Source organism: Aquarana catesbeiana, linkage group LG08, assembly GCF_042186555.1.
Source record: "Aquarana catesbeiana isolate 2022-GZ linkage group LG08, ASM4218655v1, whole genome shotgun sequence".
Taxonomy (NCBI): Eukaryota; Metazoa; Chordata; class Amphibia; order Anura; family Ranidae; genus Aquarana; species Aquarana catesbeiana.
In genome coordinates, this window is record NC_133331.1 from 39,340,933 (window position 1) to 39,359,422 (window position 18,490).

Genomic DNA, 18,490 nt, shown 5'->3' on the forward strand with positions numbered 1-18,490 from the left:
AAAATAGTGGCGCTTTACCGCCGACGCACCTCCCACCCCAGTGTGAAAGGGGCCTTACTCCTTGGTGGGGGGGAATGGGATGAGTGGCAGTGCTGGTGGGGAGTTGGGATGAGTGGCAGGGAGTTCTGATCAGCCAACTTAGGTACTCTTGATCAAGGTCATCTGTTGATCTGAGAACTGTAGTGAAACTTTTATTGGCAACTATAAACACAGGTAGTGTTATTCACTGTGTCCGACTTTGTCATGTCTCGTAGCAGTGACATATATGCCAAAAATCAGGATAGGGTCTCCTCCAGCCCCTGCCACTTCACATTTCTCACCAGTCAGATGACCTCCAGTCTCTGCCCCCCAGCCATGTGGTGAACTGAATGGGTGGCTACGAAGAGGCTGAGTGGGTGGCCGCGGGTTCCAGTAACAGCTCAGCTGGGTGGCCACAGAAAGGCTGTGAGAGCAGTACAGGCTTCAGGAACAGCCTAGGATCCAGGAACCCCTGGCAAATCATTTGACCCCCCAGGTTGAGAACCACTGCTCTACAACCACTCGATCACACATGCTATAGTGAGAAGGGCCACCTTCCACCCTGCTTTCACAAAATATTTCATGCTTAGGGGCTCCAGGTAATTGTCTAACAAAAGTGATGATTTTACCATGTATTAAAAATTTCAAAAAAAATGCAGACAGGACTCAAAACTAGAGTTGCACCGATAACTATACTAGTATCAGTAGCGATACAGAGTATTTGCCCAAGTACTTGCAAATGCTCCGATGCTTTATCCGATACCTGGACAGTCAGGGGTGATTGGTGCGACAGTGGGGGGAGTTACAAGCACCGATCCCCCCCTGCATAGATTTCAATAAAATAGCTAACAGCCGCTTTTCCTCCTCTCCCCCCTGCGGCTTCCAGCTGCTTCATTGAAATCTATACAGGGGTGATCGGTGCTTGCAACTCCCCCCACCGATCACCCCGACTGTCCCTGTATACTCCTCCGGTCCTCCAGTCCCCTGTGTCAGTCTTTCAGGATGGAGAGCGGAGGAAGGAGCCAGTAAATCTGTCGGCCCCTTCCTAATCCAAATGAACAGAGTCAGTGATCACTGACTGTCCATTCAGAGCTGAGCATCGTAAACTAAGTTTACGATACTTCAGTGTATGAATGGAGAGGAGCCGCTGTCTCCTGTCCATTCATCTCCAGTGCAGCTGAGGGTGCTGAGAAAGGGATAGGGGAATCTGTCCCCAGTCCCTTTCTTTGTCTCAAAAGGGAGATGTCAGGGGGTCTGTTAGGACCCCTGATATCTCACCAAAGCCCCCCCCCCCCCCCCCCCAGGGCTGATAAAGAAGAAGAATTGTAACATTAAAAAATAAAAAACCCACACACTGACACTGTCCACTCCAGCCCCCCCCCCAAACGCATTGTGTAAAAAAAAAATAAATAAATAAACTGCTGACAGAGTCCACGTGTCATCAGTAATGCATATTAGTGCCACTGTAACATGACACAAAAAAGGTATCGGTACTTGTACTGGGTCTTAAAGTGTTATCGGTGCAACCCTACTCAAAACCGTATTTAAAAAAAAAAAAAAAAAAAAAAAAAAAAAAAAAAAAAAAACCAACACAAAAGAAAACATTTTGCAGCTTACCAATTCTTAAACGTGATGGCTGCTTACAATGATCAGCTTTTATGCAAAACCTTTATCCCATTAGGAACAAAAACGCTGTAACTGCTTACAAAATGTTGGCTGACATTTGGCTTCAATTTGTTAGTGTATTTAACACTCCCGTCCCCTAAACTAACAATGCTGCTGTCCAAAGGTGCCCCTGTGGTCCCTCATCCAGAATGTAGGCACTCTAATACAGGTGTGTTACTGGCCAGGATCACCAGGTAAAAACAGAGGGAGGGGGGAGAATTAAATGACCGACACCCAGTCCAGTAGATACAGGTATTTGCTCCCACTTCCAGCAATAGATTGCTGCAGATTCCACAGCAATCTATGCCCTCCTCTGTCCCCTGCTGACACAGGTCCCAGAAGACAGCAGGGATTAGTGAGGACACGCATGCACAGTAAGGAACCAGGCTGTTAAGCCGCAAGGCTTCACTTCCCGATTCCCCTACTGAAGATGCCGGTGCTTGCATCCAGGAGTCGAGGGACAGATCGGCTGTGGGTGAGGACATCGCAGGCGCCTTGGAAAGGCAAGTATCCTAATATTAAAAGTCAGCAGCTGCAGTATTTGTAGCTGCTGACTTTTCTTTTTTTGGCAGAACTCTGCTTTTAATGATTGGCAAGCTGCAATATTACATTTATGGTTTTGGGTTTAATATTGCAAGTAATGAGATCTTAGAACTTCCTGGCCCCAGCCCATCAAGGAGGCTCAATCACCTTGCAGCATTCACTTATCTGATTAGAGTACATTGATTGCTAATTTTCCACACCACTGTATGAATTAGTACATAAAATCAACTTTACAAACCATCAGTGGAAGTGTTACTAGAAAAAAAAAAAAAAAGGCAATACCAGGCAAGTGGCTAGGCATTATTTAAAAAAAAAAAAAAGAAAAAAAATAGAATAAATATTTTTTTTTTTTTAAAAATCAGTGTATTAAAAAAATCCACGTACTGAAATCCAGAAAATATAATTTATTGTTGAGCGTTTACAAATCATGTTTGATAGAGAATCCGTCTTACAGGATATGTAAAATTTGGCATTAAACACAAAATGCAACATTCTGATACAAAAGACTGTACAATCCTTTACCGGTGGAGTTCCACCTATTTTATTTTTTTTACATTCATGAAAGGCTTTAAAATCGATTCATGTTACTGGTTTCGATCTTACAGCAGAAATCTGAATTATAACCCAACTGCGTCAGAGCTACTACAAGTTGCATGATCACCCATGGTGGCAATGGCATGAGCTGGCCAAGTCCTAACCATTAACTAGGCTTGCAAGTTTTTATTTTTACCAAAAGTTGGCAATTTTTTTCTTTCAGCAAGGCATCACAAAAAAAAAAAAAAAAAAATTCACATATTCGAGAGGTCCCCGGCTTTTATCAGCCACAGTTGAATACAAGCTGCAACATCCTGCACCAGTTTACTCCATCTTAAGCCCCAGCAATCAAGTTACCAGCTGCTGGTTACAGTAAATTTATATCAGACTGGCTGCTATAAAAATACACCACAGTAGTTGGGAGATCTTACATTCCTATGAGCCTCTGCCCTTTTTGTATCCTGTACCAGTAAAACTCCTGCCAAGATTGCATTTTTCTGGGTCCTGACTACATTTACCCTTTCTGCATCCATGCCTGAAAACATCAAGACTTCTCTACAGATCCGCCTAAAGGCGCTTGTGAACATGGCCCAGAACCAACTGAGCATTGGTTGTACAGAGGTAAGTGCCCATACTGGACTTGGGTCACTTCTCAAAATTACACTAAATGTTTAGGCCAAAAGTAATACAAAAAATATTCTTCTGCTGAATAGCCTGTGGCTGATTTAAGGCCAAGACAGACCGTTTGTAGGTACTGTGATTTCATGCAGAAGAGTATAAAATACCCTAAACCACCAGTTGTAGGGGGATCACATAAAACCCACACAAAATATTAAATCAAAGATCTGAACACTGCTCATCTAAAAACCACAAAGTAGCCACATTGTACTATGAATTAATCATGTGTATAAAAATTGCTGAGGCACTTCATGTTAAAAACATTCATGTAAAACCATTTCCTTGGCTGCAGCCCATGAATAAGTTCAAAAATACAACATGGCTACCCTATGGGGGAAAAAAGTAAAGTTTCGCTAACATTTTTCGACCCTTCAGAAATGTATCGAGTTGTAAGATTCGAAACGCTTAAAAAGGCAAAAAAAAAAAAAAAAGCACAAGCTGCCACAATTACATAAATCTGGACGGATTTTTTTTATATCTTTTTTGGACTTTGTAAAAAAAATTCTTATGGTGCTTTAGCTTTCCATCACACAGCAGTAAACAGCTTAACAAAAAAAACACATTAACACCACACTTTATCAGCTATTGTGGTAAAAACAAAATGCTTTTAGATATATTACAAAAAAGAATTAAATACTTTGATATGAGGTCCACAACAAATACTTAAGACATTTGTGATTTGGCTCAAAAGTTATAATACAGACAGCCAGAGAATGGAATGATCTGAATACAATCTCGCAGCATCACATTGGAGCAACGGGAAATAGAAATGTGACGAGAATCATTCCAATATTTTATTATAAACCACACATAACAATATATAAAAAGACTGGTAACTTATCTGACATGTACACCAACCTAATACATAGCAAATAAAACCATGTTAAATGAATCTGGGAAAGAAAAAGCCGTTCCAAATTTCCAGTCACAGTTATTATGCGTAAGCTTTTTATGACAAAATAAGATTTAAAAAAAAAAAAAAATTTAGAATATAAAAAAAATGTACAATTTCGAAGAAAAAAAAAAAAAAAAAAAGCAGTGCTATAGAATTTAAAAACATTAAGATTTCTTAAAACCACTTACAAAAAGATTTTTAACTGATCTATCACTAGGTGAGAATATATAATCTATTTTACAAATCTGTAGAGCGGGTGGATTGCTGGATTACTTTCTGCTGCGTGTGCTTGCTCTGCCTTTTGTTACTACAGCTGCTTCTACGTGTTCGGACGTCTGTTTTGATTTCCCTCTTGTTGTAGTCACACTGGTAGCAGTCTCTGCAAAAGAAAAACGTAGAACACATTATATAAACACCCCAAAAAGAGCTCACTAACTATATTGATCATGTGGCTTAATTCATTATCCTGTCCTGAAAGGAATAATAATGAAAAAAAAAAAAAAAAAAAAAAAACAAACACACACACACATGTCCCAGATCCCAGCAATCTTCAACACTTGGAATCTGAGCACTGGGGTATCGATTTGGCTATAGATGTATACCCCATGCTCCCCTCATACTGGGAAGTTCAAGATATTTGGAGAGATTTGTGGCAGAGCAAAGTAGCTGTGAAGGAGCGCAACAAAGACGATGAATGGCGAGGTATAAGACTGAATGGGCAGTGACAGATTAAAATGTAATCATCACCTAAACCAGTGGTTCTCAACCCCTGTCCTCAGGACCCACTAACAGGCCAGGTTTGCAAGATAACCGAAATACACAGGTGATATCATTTGCTGCTCAGTGATTGCAGTATTCTAGTCTGCATCTTCCCCAAGGTAATACATAAAATCTGGCCTGTTAGTGGGCCCTGAGCTGAGAACCACTGACCTAAACCATTATATTGTAGCACATATTGCCAATTTTAAGACCCTGGCAAAACCCATTTAATGCAGGGAGGCACAGCCATTAGTGAACAATAGAGTTTCTGGCATGTGACAGCAACATGAATCAGTGAAGGGGAGGGGCTTCATTTTAACTTGGGCCGACATCAAGGTCCCACGTGCAGCATTGGCCTAAGGCAGGGCACAGCAGGGGGGCCCGATGCGTCCCCATTCAGCGTTTAAAGTCTGAATTCAGACCTGAAAAAGCCAAAGACACTTCTGCTGTGCACATTACAGCTGCCCCGGAGGTGTGTGAACTGGCTGCATTGAGAGCCAATCATTCTCCTGTCATGCGAATTGGATGCGGTGTGAACCCAGCCTAAAATTCAAGGGGCCTCTACAGGGATCACCCAGAAACAAACGCACACCACATATTAAGGCAGTGCAGAAAGAAATTGTAAGGTGCAGCGATTTATAGTGAACCAATTTACTGAACTCAGCTAATGAATCTTACTAGCTGCTATGGGTCATTGCTGCATGTTTTAAAAAGTGTAATTAGAGAGAGATAGATATATATATATATATATCTATATATATCTATATATAGATATATATATATATATATATCTATATCTCTCTATCTATCTATCTATCTCCAACCCCCACCTGTATACATATGTAGAAATGCTTCCTTACCAGTTTTCCTTCTTTTTGCTGGGGAACTGACCATTCGTTTTTCTACTGATGATTCTTTAGTGGGTTGGTCTTTTTCTGCCTTTGTATTCCTTGCATTTCTTTTTCCATGGACAGAAGGGACGTTCTCTGTGTCTGCATGGTTAGCAGTGGCATTGTCATTGCTTGGGGTTTCGTTTGCCAAATTTCTCCTTTTTACACCTCTTGCTGGTTTTGCTGCCCCCTCTTCTGCTTCACTGCTGCTCTTTTTAGCCAAAGGAGCTTTTTTCTGGGTTTTGTGTTTATCTGGGGATTGGTTTGTGCTCTCTGCAGGTGCAATGCTGGCTGCAGCCCCCCTCCTTCCTCTTGAAGCTGACACAACAGTAGTATCTACTTCATTGTTCTCGCTGTCCAAAGCTTTGCTAGATGCTGCTGCTTTTCTTCCTCGAGTTGGAGGTAACGCTTGTTTACCCAAAGACTTCACTGTCTCCGAGGAAGATTGTTTATCTGAACGTTTGTCTTCCTCCACCTCTTCCTGAGGTATTGCAGGCTTTCTGCCTCTCTTGCCTTTACTAGCAGAAACATCAGCAACACTGGATGCAGTATTGGCTTCGGAGATAGCTGTAGGTACAGATTTGGCTTCAGGATTTTCTCTACGGGATCTTTTAGCAGGGACAGGCTCCGATGTGTCAGGTTTCGTTCTACCCCTAGACTTACTACCACGGGTAGGAGCCTCAGTAGCGACTTCAACTTCATCTGTTCCTTTTGCATTTTCATCAGTGGTCAGCAGAGGGTGCCATTGTACAGATTTTGTTTTTGAAAGCCTTTCTTCACTTACACTCTGCTCGGCTGAAGCTTTGCCCCTTGTTGTCTTCTTTCCTTTCATTTCAACTGGTTGAGGTTGTTCGTCGGCTAAGCCCCTCTTACCTCGGGTGGCTCTAGATTCAGTTTGCACCTGAGTAGTCTCATTTGCACTCTCATTTTTTCTTCTTCCTCTTTGTTTGGGTACTGGAGGGCTAGATTCCTGTTCTTGCACCTCAACAGGCACATCGCTGGTTTCTCTTGTTCTGGACCTCCCCTTTGCAGGAATTCTCTTCTGAGGCGATTCTGTGGATTTAGTAACTTCTGATATGCTGGTCTCTGCAGAGTCAACCTTCTGAGCAGTTCTGCTCTGCCTACCACGTATGTTCTTAGTTGGCTCAACAGGAAGTTCAGGCTGTATATCTTTCTGATGCTTGGATGATCTTTTATCAGATTTAGCTACTGGACTCTTTACATGGTCAGGAACATCAGTTTCCTGCGACGTTTCATTCAAGTTCTTGGACTGGCCTCTGCGTCTTGCCCCCAACTTAGGTTCCTCTGGTTTAGGGTCAGCAACATCTAAAAGAGAAAACAAAAAACAAAAAAAACACAACAGGAGTTAGCAAAGAAACCCCAAATAACACTTTATCTATAGCAGTCATTTAAAAAACCTGCATGAAAAACACACACACACACCACTGCCAATTGTTCTGGTGATCCTGTCAGAAACCATCTGTCCTAGGTGACTACTCATCACTATACTTACGAAGGAGCACCATTGTCACCCAAGGCCACACTTCCTTTTTTTGACTATAGAACATAAGGGGAGGTGTTCTGCAGTAGAGTGGCCAATGGGGTAAGGAACTGTTTAGGATTCTGATGCAGCATTATCAGCTGACAGATAAGATCGAAGCGCACTGGATTTACGGAAGGATTGGACATCGGCACAGATTATCAGGGCAGTGCCACCGTACATCAGTAAAGGAGGAAACTTACCCATTTGCAAAATTTTATAACAAACTATGAAAAATGTTTGTGCGTTTCCAAACTTCCTGCCTTTTTTCCATTAGTTTAGCAAAAAATAAAATTAAAAACCCAGTGGTGATTAAATATCACCAAAAGAAAATTTCATGTGGGTAGTGTTGCACGCAATTGTCAAAGTGTCACAGTGCTGAAAATCAGCCTGGGGAGGAAGGGGATAAAAGTGCAGAGAAGGCAAGTGGTTAAATTGTAAAGGATTGTTTTTTTTTTTTTCTTTAACCGCTTCCCTACCCGGCCATAGACAAATGACGTCCACAGATGGGATCTCCCATCCTGGGTGGACATCATATGACGGCCTCCTAGGGGGCGCGCGCGATGTCCGCCAGGCACCCGCGAATTTGCACGTTAACCGGGCCAGACTGTGGATCTCTGTGTGTAACACACAGATCCACGTTCTGTCAGCTCAGAGGAGAGCGATCTGTGTTCCCAGAACGGAGGAACACTGATCGGTCTCCTTCCCCTACAGTTAGAAGCATTCCCTAGGAAACACATTTAATGCTTGTGCCTCCAGTTTAGGATTGTCCCACCTCCTGCTCTGTGAAAGCTAGGAGAGTGAAGGGAAGAAGATACATGGAACTGAAGGATGGGGAGCGGGGGGAGTGGGCAAGGCAATGCTGTGGTGGGGGAGGGGGGCAAGGTTGTGGTGGGGGAAAAGTGAAGGGGGCAATGCTGTGGTGGGGGAAATGTGAAGGGGAAGATTTCCACACATGGAAATTGCATGGTACAAAACACAGCACCATGACGTTTCCATGCGGCTGTATTTTTAAAAAGGTGTTAGGACTTTTTCCCCAGCAGAAAAAGCAGGCACAGCAACCTATTCAAATGAATGGACTGTTGTGCCTGCACACCTGGGCTGTGATTTAAAGAATCAGAGTCATCGCACAAGACTGCGAGTCGGACCTCGGCTGGAAGAAAATTTTGACTATTTGGACCTCCATGAATTTTATGCAATACCCCTGACATACACCTTGTTTGCAAACTCCTACCACTTGAATACATAAAACACGAAGAGGGATCAGGCTCCCATCAAGCACAACCTCTTCACACTGAGCATATTGGTGCAATAAAACAGAAAACATGGACACAAGTTTACCTCCAGCAGCTGTAGGCGGCTCATTTTGCACAGCTTTTCTTCCTCTGCCTCTTCGTGGTGGAGCAGGCGACTGTACAGATGTGGTGTTTGACTCCACTGGCGGAGACACATCTGCTGCTTGTGGTAGCTCTTCAATATTCTGCTTACGGTTTTTAGCAGTCTGGCGATGGACGGATCTTTTATCTGTTTTGGCCATAATCTTTGCATCATCCTGCGTTTCTGAAACGTCTGTTTTTTCTAAAGATATTGTAAAAAAGGGAGAAAGAAAAAAAAAAAAGTCAGTTTAATACAAAACAAGCCATCAGACTGAACAAAAGCTACAGACTGTCCATCAGATCATGGTCTGTGTTACTGCTTTCAATTCCCTATGCTTTACCTGGTGAACACCAAACCACTGTTCAAAATCTTAAATGAACTCTTGTTCACTTTAGAAGTGAAAAGTGCATGTAAAACTCCTCACTTAAATGGAGGAAAAAACAAAAAAACTGCCACTGAATTTGTGCAAAGCAAAAGTTGAATTTTTTCAATTTCTCTACTGCATAGCCAGATTGACGAGAGAAAATTTTTTTAAAAAGAAATCTTGTGGGGTGCCCAAATGGCAAGGATTAAATGCTAGTTAAAAGGGGTTGTAAGGGTTCTTTTAACATGTTATACTTGCCCTCCTCTGTGCAAGGGTTTTGCACAGAGCAGCCCCTGATCCTCTTTGTCTTGCATCCTTCAGCGGCACTCCTGGCTGCTCCTCTTCTCAAGTGCCCCCACGGAGAACCGCATTACATGGGGAAACTCATGTAAGCATGTTCCCGAGTCCTGCTGCTGCGTCCATTGACAGACAGCAGTCATCACGTCACTGAATTTAACAGCACCGAGAGCCAATGGCTCCTGCTGCTATCAATCTAGCCAATGAGGGGTTAAGGTAAGTAAAAAGGGGGCTCTGGGGGGCTGCTGCACTACAGAAGGTTTTTCACCTGAATGCATTAAGGTGAAAAACCTTGAGTGTTTACAACCCCTTTAAGTCTAGGGTGATGCTGTATTAGTTACCCGACTCCCCAGAACCAGTCCTCCACAGCCTCCCGTCCCCTGTGTGCCTAACTCACAATACAGGGTTAACAGCCTTGCATTGTATGCAATACCAAGACTCCATCCACATACCAGAGCTTCAGGGTAAGAACAGTGCCAGAGCAGGTTTTGGGTAAGGAACACAGCTCTCGTCTGCAACATCCAAGACTTGAAAGGGATTAAAAAAGGTGTTATACTTGCCTGCTCTGTGCAATGGTTTTGCACAGGGCAGCCAGCAACTTATGCTACCATTTCTGGCTCTTCCTATTCTCAGAGTGCCCCATAATAAGCTGCTTATTATGTGGGTACTCTTGTGCGCTTGATCCAAAGCAAGGCCGAGTGCCTATAGATACACAGAGACTTGGTCATGCCACCAACTCCCTCCTCACAGGCTTGGACTGACAGCAGCAGGAGAGAACAGCTCTTACTGCTACTGAGACTCCCGGGGGTGGGGGGTGCAACAACTTTTGAAAGGTTATTTTACCTTAATGAGAAAGCATTAAGGAGGAAAAAAACAAACACACTTTACCCTTTATAACCACTGTAATGAGCATTTGACCATTGTAGTGCAGGGGATGCTAATATAAGGGTTTTGTTGTTCCTGGAGGGTACCTGCCAACACCTCCCCACAAAAAAAGATTTGCCAAATGTGGCAGTGGAGGGTGGGCGATGCAAACAAGAGGAGCTTACCCTTCAGGAATTCAAACTTGCTTAGTTCAGCTTCTTGGAACACCTCACAGTGAGCTTGCCCAAGAAATAATGTAAAATGAACTTTATGGACACAGGACTGGCTGGCAAAGTTTCAGATACTTTTGCAGATAAAACTGTAAATACACTTTTATGTATTTAGCAGTTTACTATATATAATTCAGTCACTGTTCTGAAAAAGCATGGAAAATATAGTAGCCCTCCACAAAGTGATGGGGAATTGTGGTGCCATGCTGGGCTCAGTGACAGCATCTTACACCCCCATGTCAATACTGTGCCTAGTAGTTATGTAGGGATCAGCTGGAGTACCACAGAGCACAGCAGGGGAACAGGAAATGAACACTCCCCAAGTGCTGGTTCCTGCAGATACCTCAGCTCAGGAGATTAGTCTTTTATGCTGGGGTCAGTTCATTTTACATGTTTATTTTAGCGCTAAAGATATGAAAACTATGCTGCCCATAGCAAGCAAGATCTGTTCCTATCCACCAGCAATGAAAAACCAGAACAGTTACTTTAATAAAGGTTAAGTAAAAAGAAAAGGCTTACTTTCTGTAGACCTAGCAGATCTTCCTCTATGTTTAGGCGACGTGACCTCAGCAGTAACTGGAAGAGATTCTTTGCTTGCTTCGCTATTTTGGAGTCTTCCACTGCGTGTAGGAGATATTGCCACAATGTCTGGAACAGTTTTTTCAGGTATGCCTGTAGTTTTAGGTCTTCCTCTGCGTGTAGGTATGCTTACATCACTTGTTGCTGGAACTGGCTCTTTAGGTTGCCCTGAAAGCTTTGTCCTTCCTCTGCGGGTGGGGGAGGTTACATCACCTGCGGCTGAAACAGGCTCTTTAGGTTGCTCTGAAAGCTTTGTCCTTCCTCTGCGGGTGGGGGAGGTTATATCACCTGCGGCTGAAACAGGCTCTTTAGGTTGCTCTGAAAGCTTTGTCCTTCCTCTGCGGGTGGGGGAGGTTACATCACCTGCGGCTGGAACAGGCTCTTTAGGTTGCTCTGAAAGCTTTGTCCTTCCTCTGCGGTTGGGGGAGGTTACATCACCTGCGGCTGGAACAGGCTCTTTAGGTTGCTCTGAAAGCTTTGTCCTTCCTCTGCGGTTGGGGGAGGTTACATCACCTGCGGCTGGAACAGGCTCTTTAGGTTGCTCTGAAAGCTTTGTCCTTCCTCTGCGGGTGGGGGAGGTTACATCACCTGCGGCTGGAACAGGCTCTTTAGGTTGCTCTGAAAGCTTTGTCCTTCCTCTGCGGGTGGGGGAGGTTACATCACCTGCGGCTGGAACAGGCTCTTTAGGTTGCTCTGAAAGCTTTGTTCTTCCTCGGCGGGTGGGGGAGATTGCATCACCTGCGGCTGAAACAGGCTCTTTAGGAATATCTGTAGTTTTAGGTCTTCCTCTGCGTATAGGGGAGGTTACATTTTCTGCTGGAACAGACTCGTTTTGCTCCTCTGCAACCTTTGCTCTTCCTCTGCGGGTGGGAGAGGTTACATCACCTGCTACTGGAACAGGCTCTTGAGGAATATCTTTAGTTTTAGGTCTTCCACTGCGTGTAGAAGTTACATCACTTGCTGCTGGAACAGGCACTTTAGGTTGCTCTGAAAGCTTTGCTCTTCCTCTGCGTGTAGGAGAGGTTGCGTCACTTGCTGAAGTAGGTTCTTTTTTCTCCTCTGCAACCTTTGTTCTTCCCCTGCGTACAGGAGAGGTTACATCACTTTTTTCCATTGGAACAGGCTCTTTAACCAATGCTGCAGCTTTAGCTCTTCCTCTGCGTGCTGGGGAAGCTACATCACTTGCTGCTTGAACAGGCTCATTAGGTTGCTCTGAAAGCTTTGTTGCTCTTCGGGTGGGAGAAGTCACATCTACTGCTGGCAGAGGCACTTTAGGAATATCTGTAGTTTTAGGTCTTCCTCTGCGTGTAGGAGAGCTGACTTCATTTACTGTTGGAACAGGCTCTTTATGTTCCTCTACAATCTTTGTTCTTCCTCTGCGTGCAGGAGAGGTTACGTCACCACTCTCCGCTGGAACTGGCTCTTTAATCACGGATGCAGCTTTAGGTCTTCCCCTGCGTGCAGATGTTAGGTCTTCACTTGCAGAAGAAACAGGCTCTTCAGGAAGATCAGTTTTAGCCCTTCCTCTACGTGTCTGAGATACATCGGTAACTTTTTCAGGAACATCTGCAGGGATTTTTGCTCTTCCTCTGCGAGTTGTAGGTGCTTCTTCAGTTACTATTGCAGACTCTTTGGGTACTTCTGTAGAGGCTTTAGGCCTTCCTCTACGGGATGAAGCAACCTCAGAGACTGGTTCTTTAGTAGCATCTTTGGGTAGTTCTACAGGGTCTATGGATCTTCCTCTACGACTCTGTAGCGTTGCTGCTGCAACAGATGCAGATTCTTTGGAAAGATCTTCTGCCCTCAGGGGTCTCCCTCTAGTATTAACGTTTTCATTTGTAGCAGAGTCCAATTCCTTGGGTATCGTTTCTGTGATCCGGACTCCTACTCTGCGTGTTGGTGAAGCCACTTCATTAACTGGCGCAGATTCCTTTGCTGCTTCTACAGACCTTCCCCTGCGTGATGGTGACGTTACTTTGGCATCAGAAACTGTATGAGATTCCTTAAGTTTCTCAGGAGTGCCCTTTGATTTTTTACTACTGGACGGAGAAGCCATCTTTACATCAGCAGTTTTATCAGCTTCCTTGGTAGCTTCTGCAGTGGAACTTGGTCTCCCCCTTCGTGCAGGTGAAGTAATCTTCTCAGGAGCAGTTTGAAGAGAGTCTTTTGCTTCTCCTGTAGTTGTACTAGATCTTCCTCTACGAGAAGGTGAAGTCAACATCTCATTTGGAACAGACTCACTATGAGTTTCAGTTGCGCTAGGTCTTCCCCTACGTTTAGGTGAAATGATCTTATCATGGGAATCCAAATGTGGTTCTTTTGCAACTTCTGAAGTTGTGCTAGGTCTACCTCTACGTGACGGTGATGTGATCTCCAAAGCAGGAGCTAGATCTTTTGTTCCTGCTGCAGTTAGGCTAGACCTTCCCCTACGTGTAGGTGATGCAATCTCCTGAGACTCTGGATGAGATTCTTCTGCCGCTTTCAAACTAGCGCTACGTCTTCCTCCACGAGTAGGTGAAGTTATTTCCTCAGCAGGAAGGCTCTCTTTTGCTGCAGTTGCACTAGCTCTTCCTCTTCGTGAAGGTGATGTCACTTCAGTAACAGATTCCTTAGGATCTGCAGCAGCACTTCTTGGTCTTCCCTTACGTGAAGCTGACATTACCACATCAGAAACAGATTCGGACTGTATTTGTGAAATGGCTCCCCCATCTGCTTGTAAAGTTACGCTGTCAGCTACAGGAGATAGAACAGTGCTTCTAGGTCTTCCTCTACGCACAGGTGAGGTCACATCACCATCAGAAGCTTGAGGCTCCTTTGGTACTTCAGGGGTGGTTCTAGGTCTTCCTCTTAGAGAAGGCGAACTTGCTTCAAGAATGGCAGCAGATTCTTTAGGCATTTCTGTAATATTAAACATAAGATTTTCAGTCTCAAGCGCACAGCATTTAGAAATCTGACAATACTCAAACTTTACAATTCATACATTTCTTTAATGGCAATAATTGGACAAAACACAGATAGCGATATCTCCCTCCATATACACCCAACCCCCTAGTTAACCAGCCAAGAATATGAAAGCATTTTTTTTTTTTTTTTAAATAACCCGTTAGATACCCAATTTGTGCAATAGTATTGCACAAAGCAGCACCGAACTCCCTCTTCTAGGGTCCCCCCACGAGCACTCTTGGCTCCTCTTCCTCTTCTCCATGCACCACCATAGGAAGCCGCTTTTTATGGGGCGGCATGAGCGGGCTTGCTCCTGAGCCAGGCTGTGTGTGTCCACAGACACAAAGCGAGGCTTGGCCTCACACCCAGCTCACATGACTTGACATGGTGGGGAGGGAGTCCTGCAAGCAGCATCTGAGGTGACCACTCCCAAAACACCCTGCCCATTGAAATGAATGGGCAGCGCTGAAGAAGCGCCTGCAAAGTGCTTCAGCAGCGCCACAACACGAGTGCTCTTAACCCTCTCTTCGGTCGATAGCGGGGGTTAAAAGCACCCTGCTAGCGGCTGAAAAACAGCAGCTATAACAGCAGTAAAGCGCTGCTAGAACTAGCTTCACTTTAGCACTAAAGTCTGCACCGCCCCAGTATGAAAGGGGTCCAACATCAACCCCCTCTTCCCCACACCCCTTCAAAGTATAAGAAGAATCTTACGCATTTGTTAAGAGTACAGAGAAGGAAGTTGCAGTTACAGCTCTGAGACACTGAGCTGATTGGAGGAAAGATTTAGAGGGAAAAAAAAAACAAAAAAACAAAACAAAAACAAACCACAACACACACTATAGTACATGTTATCCTAGGAAAGAAACTGGCAGTGATTGTGGGCACAGTCTTTACAGACCCTTTAATACAAATGTAATGACTAGGCTTTTACAACCACTTTAAAAAGGAGAAAGAAGCCAAAGCTCTTTTGATCCTACATCTCAGGGTCACAGGAGCGAACTTAAATTTTGCATTCCCGTGAACCAGATTCAGCAAACAGCAGGCTAAAGCCGCTGTCAGCTGAGGTCGCTCAGCTGATCTAGGCATTGGAGGGATCCAGACCTTAATGTTGGGATCCACCCAGGTGCCTGACCTGCAGCAGACTCAGCCTCTTAATGCACTGCTAAGAAGCTTTCACCCTCTCCCCAGCCCAGTGCTCAAGTGAACGCTGGAGGAACAGCGCAGAGCCAATGACAGTCACCAACACTGAAGGTAGGGAACCAATGCTGCATCCACTCTTACATGCACTTATTCTTTGTAAATTGAAAAACCATGCATTTCATCTACCCAAATCATTAGTACTGATACACTGCTAAAAATACAAATTCAGCACCTTATGATTAACTCACCAGATGCGAGTGGGGCTGGCAAATTCTTGGATAGTCTGCCTTTCTTTTTGTGAGCAGATTTAATAACCTCACTGATACTTTGTACACCAGATTCCTGTGCAATCTCAGACTCTGCCACAGCCATAGTTTTCTGTACTTCATTCACTGTATTTAAAGACACCAAGATTAGAGGGTGATAAAATATATGCCATTAAGTTGAAGAAATATTGTAAAGATCTAAGTATTCCGCGATAGTTTCCAAATTCCCTGCATGTTAGGGATGGCAGAGGGGACTTTTAAGGAAATGCATTTTGGAAGAGGATTTACCCAGAAAAAAAAAAAAAAAAAAAAAAAAAAAAAAAAAAAAAAAAAAACACACAGGAATGCACTTGACATGAAATTACAGATCCAAAGTTTCATTCCAATTCACAGACAAAAGTATAAAATGAAGCCTTCTTTCAGGGAAATATAGAAGCTGCTAGAACTTAGTTATATCATAACATTCAGAGAAGATATTAGATCGAGTGGAAAGTTATACATTTAGCATTAGGTTCTACTGCAAAATAAGAGTGTCGTCAGTTTTAACACATTAGACATCAGAAGCTTAAGAGGGAATTCCAGGGGGACTTGGAAAGTGTAAAAGCTTAACCATAACCAAATACAGTAAGTTTGACACAGGAGGCTGAAACCATGCAGTCAACCAAATCACAAGACTAAGCTTTCAATTATTTTGCCAGATAAAATAATTAAAATGTACTTCAACTGTGTATTTAGCAATAGTTCGACTTTATCCAACATCCGTATAAATCAAAAGGATAAACATTTGTTACTTCTCCAGCAATGGAATTCTCAGTGGAGAATTGTGCAAGTCTAAGCAATTTCTTGAGCCACAGTTACTAACCTCTAAACATCTACATTTCAATATTGGGCCTGAATAAAAAAAAAGTACACTGAAGTTGTTATAACTTTGCCATGTAGAGCAGATAGAACAAGATTTTTTTATTGCAATTTGCAATCTTTCCTGGATTTTACGGGCTTCAAATGTATTGAATAATTCTCTCACAGGAAATAAAATACATCAGCCAGGTGCCATACCTGCAGTATCAGTTTCAGCTGGAAGGGAAAGGCGCTTGGAAGGTCTTCCTCTCTTTGCAGGTGTATTAGAGCTTGCTCCAGTAGCTAAACAAAAAAAAAAAAAAAAAAAAAAAAAAAAACCACAATTTATGTTAGTAAGAGGAACAGGTGTCAATTTCTTTTAACCACTTCATGCCTAAGCCTTTTTCTGACACTTGATGCTTAAAAGTTAAAATCGGTATTATTTTGACAGAAAATTACATAGAACCCCCAAACATACTAATTAAAAAAAAAAAAATTTTATATATATATATATATATATATATATATATATATATATATATATATATATATATATATATATATATATATATATATATATCTCTATATCTATATCTATATCTATATCTATATCTATATACACACACACATATATATATATACACACACAGTAAAACCTTGGATTGCGAGCATAATTCGTTCCGGAAACTTGCTTGTAATCCAAAGCACTTGTATATCAAAACAAATTTCCCCAACCATCTATTTATAAGTCCTTCCGTTTATAGTCCATATAGATTATAGCAATGTGATAGGTTATGTATCTGTAAAATAAATGTCAATCCACAAACCAAATTGATTAGAAGCAAAATCCAGCAGGAGCTACAGAGTATAAGAGAAGAGAGGCCCCTTTAAGTTTAGCAAGGGGTAAAGCTGCCCACATAGTCCATCCTCTGCACCGCCATTGACATCATCCTTTCTACGAACGCTTCAAGCCTCGCTTTCAAATTGCACGATTGCAGACTGACAGCAGTGAGAGCCGGTGGTGCAGAGAACAGTGTCTGGACAACTTTACCCAGGATGCCTGTTTAAATCAACCACGTGACTTGCTAAATGTTGTTCCTTCATTAAATGTAAACATATTGCTAAACTTAGAGGCGCCTCTCCTCTTATAATCTGTAGCTCCTGCTGGATTTTGCTTCTAATCCATTTGCGGAGGTACATTTTACGGTTACATAACCTATCACATTGCTATAATCTATATGGACTATAAAATGAAGGATTTATGAATACCCAGCTCCCACTTCCTATCCTAGTGCAGAGCGGAAGTTCACCTCTCGCCCCCTCCGCAATCTTCTGGGACACATCACAGGTCCCAAAAGATTGCCCAGCCGATCACAACATGCAGTGTGCGCCCAGCTGTGAAGCCACAGTGCCACGGAGAGGAGAGAGGCTTCGGGTGCCCGCATCACTGGAATGCTCACTTTTAAATGGGTGGAACTCCACTTTAACACCTAATCACAGGATTCCTGCATAAGCTGGACTAATATTTTTTCTTACATGATCCATTCTCTAAACATCTAGCCACGGGACCAGCTACCACATGATTCTAAAGCTGTGCTTTCTACATTGAAAGTAGATTTCAGATCTGGTTAATTTTACTGCAGCAGGGAAAGTCTTAAAGGACAAATCTGTCAAGAACAATTCAAAATTATAATTCAAAATGTCACACAGCTAGCCATTATAAAAAGCCACACACACCATAGAATATTTTCCCTGAGCAGGCCAACAGTCAAACAGCAAATTCTTTAACCATATCGAGCTATAAAGTATACTTACATTTTAAAACTTCACTGGCATTTCTGGGATCAATAGTCAAAGCCTGGAAACAAGAGAAGGTGTTATTTGAAGCTCAACCAGCTGTGCCAAAACACGAATAGGACATCAATTCATAAACAGGGAGAAACAAACATCTCAATGAGGCTGGCAGATAGTTAATATTTCCATTAAGCATAGTATGTTGAATAGTTCAAACATCAGATTGAAGTCTAGGGAGGGAGGTCTCCCTGCCCGAGTTCCTGTCCATTTTGGAACT

General features: G+C 42.9%; 1 protein-coding gene across 1 annotated transcript in view; it reads right to left on the reverse strand.

The window, feature by feature from the left end:
- Nucleotides 1-2,610: 2,610 nt before the first annotated feature.
- Nucleotides 2,611-18,490, reverse strand: part of MKI67 (marker of proliferation Ki-67) — a 36,611-nt gene continuing 20,731 nt past the window's right edge. The window contains exons 14-20 of the mRNA XM_073595733.1: nt 18,235-18,277; nt 16,639-16,722; nt 15,565-15,708; nt 11,174-14,131; nt 8,864-9,100; nt 5,953-7,308; nt 2,611-4,712 (exon numbers count right to left, since the gene is read on the reverse strand). Coding sequence (XP_073451834.1) covers nt 4,603-4,712; nt 5,953-7,308; nt 8,864-9,100; nt 11,174-14,131; nt 15,565-15,708; nt 16,639-16,722; nt 18,235-18,277 — 4,932 coding nt within the window. The 3' untranslated portion in view covers nt 2,611-4,602. The remainder of the gene's footprint in view (nt 4,713-5,952; nt 7,309-8,863; nt 9,101-11,173; nt 14,132-15,564; nt 15,709-16,638; nt 16,723-18,234; nt 18,278-18,490) is intronic.